The sequence below is a fragment of the Cylas formicarius genome, unplaced genomic scaffold (assembly GCF_029955315.1).
Source record: "Cylas formicarius isolate icCylForm1 unplaced genomic scaffold, icCylForm1.1 PGA_scaffold_3__17_contigs__length_32017465, whole genome shotgun sequence".
Classification (NCBI taxonomy): domain Eukaryota; kingdom Metazoa; phylum Arthropoda; class Insecta; order Coleoptera; family Brentidae; genus Cylas; species Cylas formicarius.
Genome location: NW_026844326.1, coordinates 15,932,576 through 15,946,167, shown reverse-complemented (window position 1 = coordinate 15,946,167; position 13,592 = coordinate 15,932,576). Strand labels below are relative to the sequence as shown.

At 33.7% G+C, this 13,592-nt stretch overlaps 1 protein-coding gene across 1 annotated transcript in view; it reads right to left on the bottom strand.

Moving 5' to 3' along the window:
- Nucleotides 1–592: 592 nt before the first annotated feature.
- The window catches only part of LOC132700071 (protein gooseberry-neuro-like), a 58,378-nt gene continuing 45,378 nt past the window's right edge, over nt 593–13,592 (bottom strand). Inside the window, exons 4-6 of the mRNA XM_060667188.1 lie at nt 5,494–5,687; nt 996–1,157; nt 593–919 (exon numbers count right to left, since the gene is read on the bottom strand). Coding sequence (XP_060523171.1) covers nt 593–919; nt 996–1,157; nt 5,494–5,687 — 683 coding nt within the window. The remainder of the gene's footprint in view (nt 920–995; nt 1,158–5,493; nt 5,688–13,592) is intronic.

Sequence of the window (13,592 nt, the reverse complement as noted above, 5' to 3'; positions counted from 1 at the left end):
AAATGCACCTGTTTAGAAAGCAGCTTATTATAAGCAAAGAAAGATCCTTCAGACTAGTTCAAGAGAAAAATGGCGCTGGAAGCACGAAAATTTAGACTCTTCACATTCAGGTCATGAATTAAAACCCGCAATTTCTGAAAGGATGATTTTATTTTCTAAAATATACACTTAAACCGCGGCTATTATTATATCTATGTAACATAAAATTAATAAATATTACTCATTAATTGGTTTGAATTTGGACAGATCGATTTAATAAAAAATATTTTTAGGAACTAGTAGATATGTCCCATTATGTTGTAAACTAGGCACACGATACATTTCAGTCAGTTGTAATGTAACAATTTTTATAAACTGGTTTTCATATTAGTATCCACCTCGTCTACAACCTTTTAAGGCACAGAATTCTCAGTTTCTAATTCATTATTTGTAATCTGAGCTGAGCGTAGATGCACTTGAAGGGTGTTTCAAAATTAATCGAAAGAATTGATATCCAATTTCGTTTCTATTATCGTATATTTTTTGAAATACCCCCTATTTCCTAGTGCACATTTTAACATACACATCAACATCTTACATCTTACATCATAAATCAATTCCAGTAATTTTTGTGACCGCCAGGCACATACTGACCGTGAACGAAACTGTCATTGCCACTAAACCCGCCATCTTGCATCGCCGACGCCATCTGTTGACTCCATTCGTCGTGTTTCGCCCAGGGATGCGTCTGAGCCTGACTCTGAGTGTGAGCTTGCGGTGCACTAACAGACGCCGCGTGGTTGCTCAGATCGTCTTCTTTAATGATTGCACTATTCTGGTCCTTCATTCGGTTGATCTGCGCCTGGGCGAATGCATAATTTGCGGCAAAATTAGCCGTATAGTCTGTCCGACTATAGTCTTGATTATACGACGTGGGTTGCTAGAACAAAAGGTCGGCGTTTAAATAGAAAGCAAGAAAATAAAATAATGTTAAGGGCAATTATCTCATCTTATACCTGAAACATATTGTAGTTAACAAACTGTGCGTTTCTCCAATCGTACTGAGCATCCGAAGTGTACTGGCAGGTCATGTTAGCCAGAGGGAATTCCGAAAATGCTAATGTGTTTGAATTTCCCGCACTTTTTCGCAGACGAGCTCGCCGGTTTGAAAACCATACCTGAAAACACAATTAATATTATCTTTATTTTAATAATTAATTCAATGAGTCTTAAGAGGTTAAAGAGTACAAATCTTATTACATTTTTTTCTTACCATTTTGAAAATAATCAATTGAATTTTAATATCGCTATTACCCTTAGATCTCTTTAGCTTTTTGATTTTATTTGGTTGGGCATTTTTTATTTTTACGCCCACTTTTCGGAGTCGGGTTAAAATCATTGCCTTTTGCCTACCTTCCTTTGCTTTTCAGTAAACAAGCATCAAAATACCAATTATTTACTCCCCGTTGCTCAATGTGGACTTAAAAATAAATATTTGTTTTATCAACCATCGCAGGGAAATTATTAATAATAAATAATGAATAATATTCTCGCAGTCTTTAATCCAATACTTTAAAAATATTGAAATCATCGGGACGATTTTTTAAATTTTATTATGAAATTTCGCATTATTTCGCATTTATTCTGTAAGCTAATCTTTAATAAGTCTTATTTCGCTTATAGGACAAAACTTATGAGTTCAGAAAAAACGTCGAAATATTGAAGGGGCTAATTTTAAACATCAAAATAAGAAACAATGTAATAATAATTTTAAAAACACAATGAAATTTATATTTATTTATTTATATTGTGCGCTACATCGCTATCGCGTCTTTCTGAGGACTAAATGGACTGGTTATTTTCATTGGGATTCAACGAATGGCATTCCGGTATTCTTTGAAGAGGGTTATAGGTAAATTGGACATCACAAACGCATAACAATTTATTATAAAATAAATTTTATTATTAAATAGTGATAGATAACATTCTACGTTTGTTATTTAAAACATTTAGATCGATTTGAAGCAATATCAGAATGATTATAGTGACTAGGAGAATTAAAAAAAAATACAAATTTCATTTTTGCTACCCATAGCGTCCAAAACAAATATTACAAAAAATGTTCAAATGTTCAATATGATTACGGTTAATGAAAGACATGTTATTTCGAGTGCCTGTGGCGGAAAGCGGAAGCGAGAGGGCAATTCTCATCGTTCAAGAGCGGAAATTATGGAAAGATGGTGTGCCAATATCAGGGCTGATAAGGGGCATTGTTATTTTCGCAGTAGATGTTGCGAGGGTTGTTCGATTCTAAGGAACGCCTACGCAAAATTTTCCATATAATGCAACATATTTCGGTAGATGGGCAAGTCATCTGTTTAATAGTAATAATAATAATTATACCCTCAAAAACAAAAAATAACTATTATGTAGTTATAATTGATGATATCTCGATCCTTTTAAAAATAATTTATTTCATTAGCTTAGCTTAGCCTAAACACTAAATATAAGACAACAATCTTCAGGCATATTTTGGACTTGCTTCGCAACATAATTATGAAACAATTCCAATTAAGTGATCCAGTTGCCAGAAAGTACATAGGACGGCATTGCTATATAAACCTGGCTGGCAGCTAGATTTTGTACCATTTAACCAGAAAATTAAAAACTTCCTAATAAATATATCTAGGAATGGTAAAAACACTGTTATTTTCTTAGCTAATAACTCTCGATTAAATGTAACTGGTATATAAAAAAAGATGTTGCAATTTAAAATGGGAAATATAATCTCTCTATGATTAGAGGCCTTTGATATGTCCATACGACACTTTTATTTGGTTATGGTTGTGACCAGCGCCTTTCAAATGCCTTATGTGCCACGACAGTGGTAATTTTTTATTATTTAATTTTAAATATTTTCGTATTGTATTAAAATTGGTAAATAGCTCCACTTATTATTTAGGATAACTTTAGCTTAATTTACTTTTTTTTTCATAGTTATGTTGTTAAAAACGTCCAGCGTGTTCTTTCAATTCTTTGACAAGTAACACTTTTGCACGTGTTCTTGACCCGCCAAAGTGGTATATTATTAGTAAGGGAGAAAAGCCGTAAAAAATGGGACACACTGTAAATGATAATAAAAAATATCAATTTGGATCACTTACATATTTGACATGTTTTTTCCATTAATAACATCATTTAATGCACTTAGTTATACTTAGACCAGAAATATAGTGCTTTTACAACCGACCCAGTGATTAACTTTGCCTACTGTTTATTACACCCTGCCGAGTAGACCCTTACATGTAACCATTCCAGGACTGTACTAGGAATTTATTTTTCAAACTTTACCGCCGAGCAATTTTTGAAATATGTACATAAAAAAATTAGTACGAAGTAACAATTTGTTACGTTCTATTTCATAACATTTGCACATAGTATCATTATTAATATAAAAAAAAAGTATCAGTCATCTAAAAAATCGTCACTACCGCTACTGTCATCACCTGGTTCAATGATCAAATATTTTCTCGTTTTATTAGTCGTTTTTCACAGTTAGACCAGCTTTATATTGATATTTTAGCTACTTCACTATCACTATGGTGCAGTGTTACTTCTTATATGCGCTCTCAGACTTAGACCAAATCATCTCAATCGGCTTAAATATACAATGATGCGGGAGTAATCTCTAGATTTCCTGTTGTTGTGCTATCGAATGGATTTTGTAGTATTTATTAAAATGTTTCATTTTTAATAATTCGAGAAGTTGCTTCTTCGTGTAGCTATTTGGAACTTTTCTAATTTGGGCTGATTGATACGAGGCATTATCCAAGACAATAACACTTTTTGGCGATAGTTTTGGCTACAGTTCATTTTCAAACCAGCCCTCAAATATTTCCGCGGTCGCGTTTTCTTGGTAATCCACACTTGAATCTTTGACTTTTTTGGCAGACAACCATTTCTAGACCCATCATGAAGAATTATTAAGCGTTTTCTATGGTAAGACGCCACTTCTAGTATACACTTGTTACTGTTGTCACACCATCATTTTTTTACTCTGTCGTGAGTGTCGAACACTATTGGCCTAAATTTTTCAATTGCATTTAAATAATCCACCCTACATTGCGGAATTCTGTGAAATTCCATTAGCACTTGACTTAATTGTTTGGAACTGAAAGTCCATTTTCTTCAGAAAAGTATGCAACGAGTCTTTGGCACAACTAATGTTTAAATCTGTCAGTACTTTTTTATACGGTTCTTCTCCCACTTTCCTCTTGACTATCCCATTGGCAACATTTTTTTTAACTTGATTTTATTGTTGCTCCTACTTGCCTTCCGAATTTCTTATAAACTTTTTTTAGTATCTGAAGACAAATGGATTCGTTTTTTTATTTGTCGATGTAGTTCATCTTCTAGATTGTCATTAAGTTCGACTACCATCTCCACTTCGTATTCAAATTCTGCGTCGTTTTCCATGTCTTCTTCTAGCAAGGGAAAATGTGCTTCATTCCACGGGGTCCACATTTTAAAGTGTTAAAAAGCGGGAACCTTCAAACAATCTTTAATTGTAAGATTCTAATAAATATTTATTTGCATTCTTGTGACGTACCTACCTCGCACGATTATAATATATAGTCTTAAAAAAGACTGTTGTTGTTTACAAATCGAAGATACAAAAATACAAGAACAAGAATGTTGTTAATCGACAGGCACACAAGACAAAAATCATTATTTTCAAACTTACGTGTAAGATAAATAGAGTACAGGTACTTACTCTTACTTATTTTGATTAAACTCTTAAGAAGAATACATATAACCTGATGTTAAAATAAATGCTTCGACTTATTCGAAAATACCCCAAATTTAAAAAGGTCCGTTTACGTTTCAGATAAAGATTTCAAGTTTCTACAAATATTCGTTACGGTCCATCTCAGACATTTTAATGCAGAATAAACATCTGTTGGGATGGATTTTACCACGGTCCTGGAAAGGTCTGGGGTTGAGAGACCGTAAAATACTACACTATGTTTTTGGTCGTATTATACCCGCCAAAGTAAAGTAATGTGTCCAATATTAAATTCGCATTAATGATACATCATATCCAGAAGGAAAAAGAAATCAGAAATTAAAATAATAATCACGAAATGTATTCATAAAAAAATGCCAAATTAAAGATTTAATTTTAATTAATAAAATTATTAAAAGATATACAGGGTGTTGCATTAAGAACAACATCAAAATTTGTGAGTTCCGGAAGAAAACTGACTGCGTCACTGCATCTTATCCACATCAACTTTCACCTTGAGTTAACGCATAACTCAACTAAAAATGAAACATTTTTAAAATAAAAGCCTGCACGAAAATCTAAAATCTCCTCCGCGCGAAACGGATTGCTTAAATGTTAAATAACGAAAATTCATATCCGACTCGAATAAAAACAACAAACTCTAGATAATATTAACTCCACGAATGGAAAAGTAATCCGCTAAAATGAGTTAGTTGTCTCTCGCTTACTTGTATTCGGGCTTCCGTAAGCCCCGTCTGTTGTGCCAACTCCTCCCTAGTGTAAACATCCGGATACCGCGTCCGTCTAAAAGCTTGCTCCAGGGCCTCCAACTGCTCCCCAGAGAACGTAGTCCGGGAACGTCTTTGTTTGCGCTTCAGAGGAATTCCCGGCTCAGATTCCGTCTCGCTAAAGTCCTCTCTGCCTGTAATAAAACGCGAGGTTTGTGTTTAATTTTCGGCCAGTTTTCCCGTTTTTTAATTTATAAATTTAATATAACGGGTGATTCAATAAGAGTTTCCACATTACAATCTGAAATATTTTTGAAAAGCCACTGTATTTGTTTATTATCATATGAGATTTCTAACCTCAACACATGAACAAAATTAGTCATGGAGCAATATACGACTGGACAACGTGTGAAAATTGCACAAGCCTATTATGAAAATGGTTGATCAAGAAAAAATGCATTTCGGGCTCTACGTGAATTTTTCGGAGCGCAAAATCGACCTTCTGAGAGGACAATTTGGAATGTGGTTCAAAAATTCAAAAAAAAAAAGAACCAAACACATCGACTCGTCATCGATCACAGCAAGTGGGCCTTACATATTCAACCGCAGAGCGAATTTTAACAAAAGACTTACATCTACACCCATATAAAGCCCAAATAACTCAGGAGTTGAAACCTCGAGATCATCAACAGCGACAATTTTCAACGAAAATCATCTTTAGCGATTTTCATTTTCACGTTGGTGGCTTTGTAAACAAACACAACGCTCGTATTTGGGGATTAGAAAATCCAAGAGAGATTCTTCAAAAAGCAATACATCCTCAAAAAGTGACTGTTTGGTGCGCATTGGACATTTAAGATTTGTGGTTCCAACAGGATGGAGCCATTTGTCATACATCCAGAGAAACGATGCAATTGCTGCGGGGAAAGTTTCCCGGTCGGATTATCTTACGTAACGGCGATATCAATTGGCCGCCGCGATCATGTGATCTTAATCCCCTAGATTTTTTTTGGGGGTATCTAAAAAGCAGAGTGTATTGAAATAAACCAAACACTATTTCAGAGCTGAAACAGGAGATTAGACGCGAAATTGCCGGCATAGAACCTGAATTGTGTCAAAAAATGATAGGAAATTTCAATAAACGAATTACGTCATGCCACATGAGTCGCGGGGGTCATTTGATTGACATCATCTTTCTTACCTAATTGTAATACACTAATCTAAAACGGCAAATAAAAATGTTTGTATATTTTTATATTCTTCCGAGTTATTTTAATATGTTAATGTGGAAACCCTTATTGAATCACCCTTTACATTCTGCTTTCCAAAGTGTATCTTTTAGAAAGCTCGACCACGACGTTTGTTATCTATCAAAGTAATAATACATTTATTGTCATTTATTAATTCTGTTTAGGTCTAATATGAAGTTCAAGGTTAAAAGTATATTAAAGATTATATTTTATTTAAATCTAGACCTATAATATAACAAACAAGATTCATTTTAACCTTAAGTACACAAAAAAGTTCTGTAAAGTTCTTCATGATGAAATTTTAATTTAATCAATAACAGATTCCTCCCAAACGGTGATGGCGAAATTATAATTAATTAAATAATATTATTAAAATGTAATTACATAACGCAAATATTTTTTAAAAATTTTCTTCTTTTGTATAGAATGCTCTTTATAGTTATACGTAATCTTCTAAAGGAAAATACCAAACCCAAAACATTCACTGGGTTCTTTACACGAGAAATTTATCGAATGCCAAAATGAATCCGAGGGATTTCTGATTTCCCGTAAAACGTGCTTCTCGATAAATTTCAAAATTAGAAACAAGGTCTCGGAGTAAACAAACCCTCAATAATTTAATATTTTTATAAGTTCCTAATTGAAATGCCTCAAGGACCTTGCAAAAAACCTATTTATGTGCCGTGCTGCATTTAGGGACAATATAAATCAGAAAAAAGAAAACGATTTCCGTATTCAGACGATTCTGGTATTAATCAGTTTGATTAAATATTTTATTTTATTTCACATAGTTCCAATTATCTTCCAGTCCGTTTCAGGTGCGAACCGAATAAATGTTATGTCTCCCAATCAATCTGTCTAAATTATTAATTAGAGATCGAGATTTTTTTAATAACTCTTTTCAAGCTACCATTTTACTAAGGGCGTTCTACTTAATTACGCTCTTTGACTTTTTTATAAGTCTCTGTCCGTGAATAGTCTCCAAGCTCCAGGTCATCGGTTTCCCCTTCATTTGTTTAGTGTTTCTTGACTCTCGAGTCTACAGAATATTTTAGACTGTTGTTATGGGATGGAATTGAGTCGTTTACTGTGTATTTGCTCGATTATTTTAAGATCCATTTATTTTCGAAATACAGTTAAAATTGAAAATAATTCTAATTTTGTAGACGTTATTCACAGATCAACGAGTATTAACGACGACACTTACGTTGAGAAAAAAGTTATTTTCTTGAAGAATAATACAAATACACACATTCGCAGATATCACAAAATACTTTTAATAAGTCAGTTACTCTATATATTGATATAAATAAATACCTGAAGCAGGTATGCGCTCTGAGGTAAAGACGAATTTCTGACTAAGAAGTGAAATTCGTAAATATCCTCATAAAATAACGCAGAGAAGAGCATTTAAATTACACCTTTTGGACGATCATCAATCAATTGGGAATTTGGTCTTCATACGGACTTGACCGTATTCAATATCCAGTCATTATTCATAATTCCTGAGACTTAAAATATAACAGGACTGCTATTTTAGAAACAAAATTGGGATGGGTTTTAAACGAAGCTTTTTGAAAGCAGCCTATAAATCAATAGTTAATTGCAAGACGTACGAAATCTTCGAGTTTAACCTATAAATATAAAGATTTCCAAAAGAAAATCTAACAGCCAATGTATTTTACTCCAGACCCCCAACGCATCGAAGTATTAAGACTGAACAAAATGTGGACACGGCAATCCCCAACCAAATTTACGTTTGTGTTATTTTTAGTTAATTGTTTATGGTTTTTGGGAATTTCAACTGTTCCAAGAACGTTTAACGGCCGCCATGAAATAAATCCATAGTTTTACGGCTTCTGTGTAAAGCTTGGGCAGCTTTATGTTAAAATCGAGATGGAAACCCAATGCATACCCTTCTCATTTCCAAGAGCGATGCGATGCTTTTTAAATTTTGAGCAACCGTTCAATTCAATCGTTTAAAATTTCATATAACAAACTTAATTTAGGTGTAGAGTTTTTTTACGGTAGCCATTCATTAGAATTTTTCGATGTTAAAAAAATTGCCAGTGAATCCCATTCAAAGAGTATGTTATTCTCTATTGACTAATATGCGAAAACACAAACACATTGCGCATTGTCTACCCTATTGGAATTAGGAATTAGAATTTCGAATTTTTGGTTTCGAGGAAGATATTTCTTTTTTGAGTACTGAGAACACTGTGTTTACGACTTTAGGACACCCAAGGGTATGAGATCTGGGTACCTAGTGACCTAATATGAGATAAAGGAGTCAGCAAATTATGTTAAAATGCAATTAGAAAGGAAGCAAAAATGGAAAAACACTGTTTTGCAGTTTCGAAAATGTTATTATAGGATGACAAATTAGTCATCCTGTCAGGCGAAGAAGCAATTCTCAATAGCAATTCTGAAAATATCCTTTTCGTGTTTTCTGTTTTACCACAAGACCAAAAAATCAGATTTTAAAGTTTTTCCATTCAAGACAACTTTTAACTAACGGCTACCCTGAGAAAACCTGTTTCGTGCTTCTATGCAATAAAAGTATTAAATTACTGTGGAAAATTAGATCAGATGCGGTAAAGAGAGTTGGATAAAACTAGTTTGTTAGGAACAACAGTTTATTTACACATTTGCAACAGTTTTTCTAGGATAATATTTGCTCTATTTGTGTCTAATCCTAAATCGTTCATTGTTATGGGGACAGAAATAAAAATACCCAAAGCAGAATTGGTTCTATCGAAGGCAGTGGTTTCAGACTGTATTTCAATACAGTAGGATCCATCATTTATGGTTAGCATCATTTTTTTATTGAATTCTCATTCGGCTACAAAGAAACACAAAATACAAAATCAGGACCGGCCATTAAAACCACGAATAATCTCAAACCTTACAACAGCTCGTTGGTCAAGCACTCGGCAATGGCCGTCTAGTCTGCGCGGGCGAAATGTAGGGTGTGGGTGTGGAGAAACAAATCTCAGATATTTTCAGTATATGTCATGACTTCAGGAAAACAGGCATACTGGGTATCAAATTCAAGGGTATCGCACATAGGGTAGTGTTGTTAACGAAAAACAAAGATGGCGTGCCAGCTACTAGCGAAAGATTATTAACAATTTATACAAAACATTTTCTGAATAGTGATTTAACTTTATCAATTTTGAAGGAATTAATTAAAAAGGTAATTATGACAATTAGTGATCTTAGACACCCTGAATAAAGCACACAAGTCACTTGCTATGATCTTTATTCGCCTTGCAACGCATTTTTCAGGAAATACGAAGTATAATGATACTTTTTGTGACGAGACTCATTTTCATGGGACGAATTTTGAGTTGGAAGCACCGAAAATGGCTATGAGACGTTTCAAAATAAGGATGTGCCTATACCGGCAAAGCCGGAAAGCCATTTATAAGATGAGCTTTTCCGTACATAACAATACACTTCAATTCATAATGAAGCAATAAAAATACAACTTTTAATTAAAAACTTGTATTTTCTATCCAAACGAGAAAGGTAATACTTAAAAGCGATTATTCCTTCAACCAATCGGTAATTGTCATCTAGATAGGTGGACTCTAATTGAAGTCGAATTTTACAGCACAATGCAAGCGCATTTCAATTGTATAAAAATTAATCAAGGTCGAATTTTATATCGCCGAAGAGGCAAATGCAAATCATTTATTATACAAATATATTCTCACTTCAAAAAATAAAAAATTGCGACTCGCACCCTTTGAGTTTACAAAAACTAATGACCGACATTAACGAAACCAAATTATTATCGAAAAGCAGCAGCCTTTGATATGCAATCTGGCCTGGGGGAGCCTTTTACCCGTTACCTCCCGCCGGGAGCATATTAATCATTTAATTCTTTGATGCGCCACATACGTTTTAGCAATCGAGTTTGTCCAGTGGCGCTCCGGGGTTCAGGTGGTTTTACGCATATTTTTCTCATTTAAATTATTTACAGCATAGCCAGTAAATTTGAAAGTTCATAATTGTTTTCATGGGCGTGTAAAATTTCAAAAAAAAAAAAATTATAAAACTTCTGGATTCCTCCTGCATCCGTTTTTGTTGAGTCGAACTAGCTTACATCCTGAAGTTTTATAAAAAGTATTACAGTAGCCTGTGGAAGTTTCTTTGAAAACTTTTTAAACAAAAAGTTTATCTGATTTAAATGATAAGTTTTCCACATATCAGATCGCCGCAAATTGTTTATTAAAAATTGAAATTTCAATTTTTTAATTTTCAGAAATTTAATTGGAAAATTCACACATTACACTCGTAATATCGTGGTCGCATAGGGCGTAAAGAAAAACATGAAAACAATTTGTCACTATGTCGACGTTTTGACCTTTTATTATTGGGTCGTCCTCGATGATCTACAATTATCGTGCAAGTAGTCCTAAAATATATGTTTTCCAAAAAGAAATTTTAAAAAACGAGACTAATTGTATTGTAATTTTCTTTTTCAATTTCTCTTTGTGAACCAACTATGAGTTTATCGCGCCCTGAGGATGATGTAAAATGTAATAATAAGAATGAAACGTCAGCCCAGAAATAAATTGGTTCCTTGAAATTTATATGTTCCCTATCTATGGTCGAGGTGGGTAAACTTTTCTTTCAGCTCTTTCTGCTGATGTTAGGAACGTTGCACGCTTGGATTCAAAAATTATTAATGCTCATTTAAGCCAGAGGCCACAAAGCCATTGGGATGAAAATGGACATCACCACAGAAAATTATGTGCTCACAAATGCCCGGATTTTCGGGTTCCATTCGATTGACAAAATTGCTGTCGTGTTAATTGGTCTGTCAGTTTCACTACCAAATATCTTGACAAGATAAAACCTCAAACACAAAAACAATACTTCCAGCAATAAAAAACAAAAATGGCCCCTTTTCAATTCGGGTTTTTTTGAATCACCGTTTATGTATTTTATTTATCAAGGCAGCAAATTTGGTCTAATTTTATATTTCTTCTCTTAACGGTGCAAAAATAGCCAGGGTTACTTTTCGCTTTTTTGTATTAATCGCACAATTTTATTACTATTATACTTGGTTCGAGTGATAAATACCCCTCACATAAAATGAGTAGGTCGTAGGTATGAAGTGTTGAAACACGGTTCAAGAATTATGAGAGATGCCGACACCAAGTTCGTTCAATATTTCCATCTCCTTTTATGGCACTTAAAGTCGCGTAACTCATCTCTCTTCCTGGTGCATTAATCATTCGCAGACACCGGCGTAACCCCCGGGGAGAAATTAGACAGGTACTCTTTTCGGCCACACAGGTCGCGTTTTTTTTTTGGCCATCTTTAGAGGAAAGAATTCTGCGCCGTAGAATAATTATATAGATTAATAATATCGGGTGGTTTATTGAACTCGCAGCATAGTACGGAAGCTTTGGAAGGGCCCATTTTATTATAGAATATATAGTGTCACATAAGTTTCTAAAACGGGTAAAAGGTAAGATGAATACAAACAACAGTTGCAATTCATGGGACAGAAGTTGTGTTGCAGTTGCGTTTGTGAAATTCCACCACAAGTTCCGATTTTCCGACACGACATCAGACAACATGTTTTAAAACTATTATATTTTCTTCTCTTACTTCGTGAAATAAATACACTCTTCTATGGACATCGCCGTAACTGTTGACACTTTAATTTTTTTAAACTCTCCTCTGCAATTCCGTCCACTTTCTAAACCTAAGAGTGTTCTGATTGACTGCTTTTTTACTATAACTTCTACAGCAATATCTGTGTAGTATTTTAGAACCCTACCAGTATACCATACTTATATAGTTTTCCCACAATATAGCCAACGTGGAAATCCCAAGTCAACCTATTGCTCAGAAACATCGCCGAATTTTTATTATAATTTTTTAGGTCTACTTCACGAGCCATTCACGTTTATTGTCTGTGGTTCAGCTACTTTGGACTTGTTCGTCTTGAATTTATTATATTAAATCAATGTTCATCCTTATCCCTTTTTAAAAAACTGGTATACACTAGCAATCCTCTTTAGTTTTGGAACTATGTTTATTTTTAATTATTTCCTCATTGTCGACGGTATTCAGACAAATTTATACCAGATAAAACCTTACTTATGAGTAAAAAATCTTTTTCCTTTGTATAGAAATAAAATCAGGTCCTGTATTTACCACAAATTAGTTAAATTTATTTGCTAATAGCAATTCTGCTTTACTTTTGATTATTTGCTTTTAATTTCATACTCTTTCTTTTTTTCTTAAGAAACTTCGACAGCCTACGATAATACTATTTACAAAACTTCTGGAAACTCTTGTTAAGTGAAAACATTCACTATTTTTTTAAAATATATTTGAAAACTCAGCCCATTGTTCACATATCAAATCTTTGTCTACAGAATACACATTTGATTACGTTGAGGTACCTTTTTGGTATTCAATTTTGAGAACTAATTTCGGTGCCTTATGAATAGAGAGAGCTAAAGTCTTCCTTTAAATTTGTCACTAAATTGTGTATAGATGTTTTACTAACATATGTTATGTACGTACAATCAGATATTATAGTGAACACACTAAACGACAGACAGAAGGTTACCCAGAGTCATTTTTTCTATTGTTGATTCGGTGCAACTATAAAATTATTTAGCTTACTTGTAAATATTTCTACGAGATACTCTAGTTTTCGTAACATCTCCTGATGGTAGTACATTTTAAACGACGAAATCCACGGAATGATCGCAATATTTTTTTAATAATTACCGTAAAACGCTTTCTTCTTCCCACAAGAATTGTACGCAAAAATAAATCAAGACTTACCTTTTCAAAACAACCATTATATCG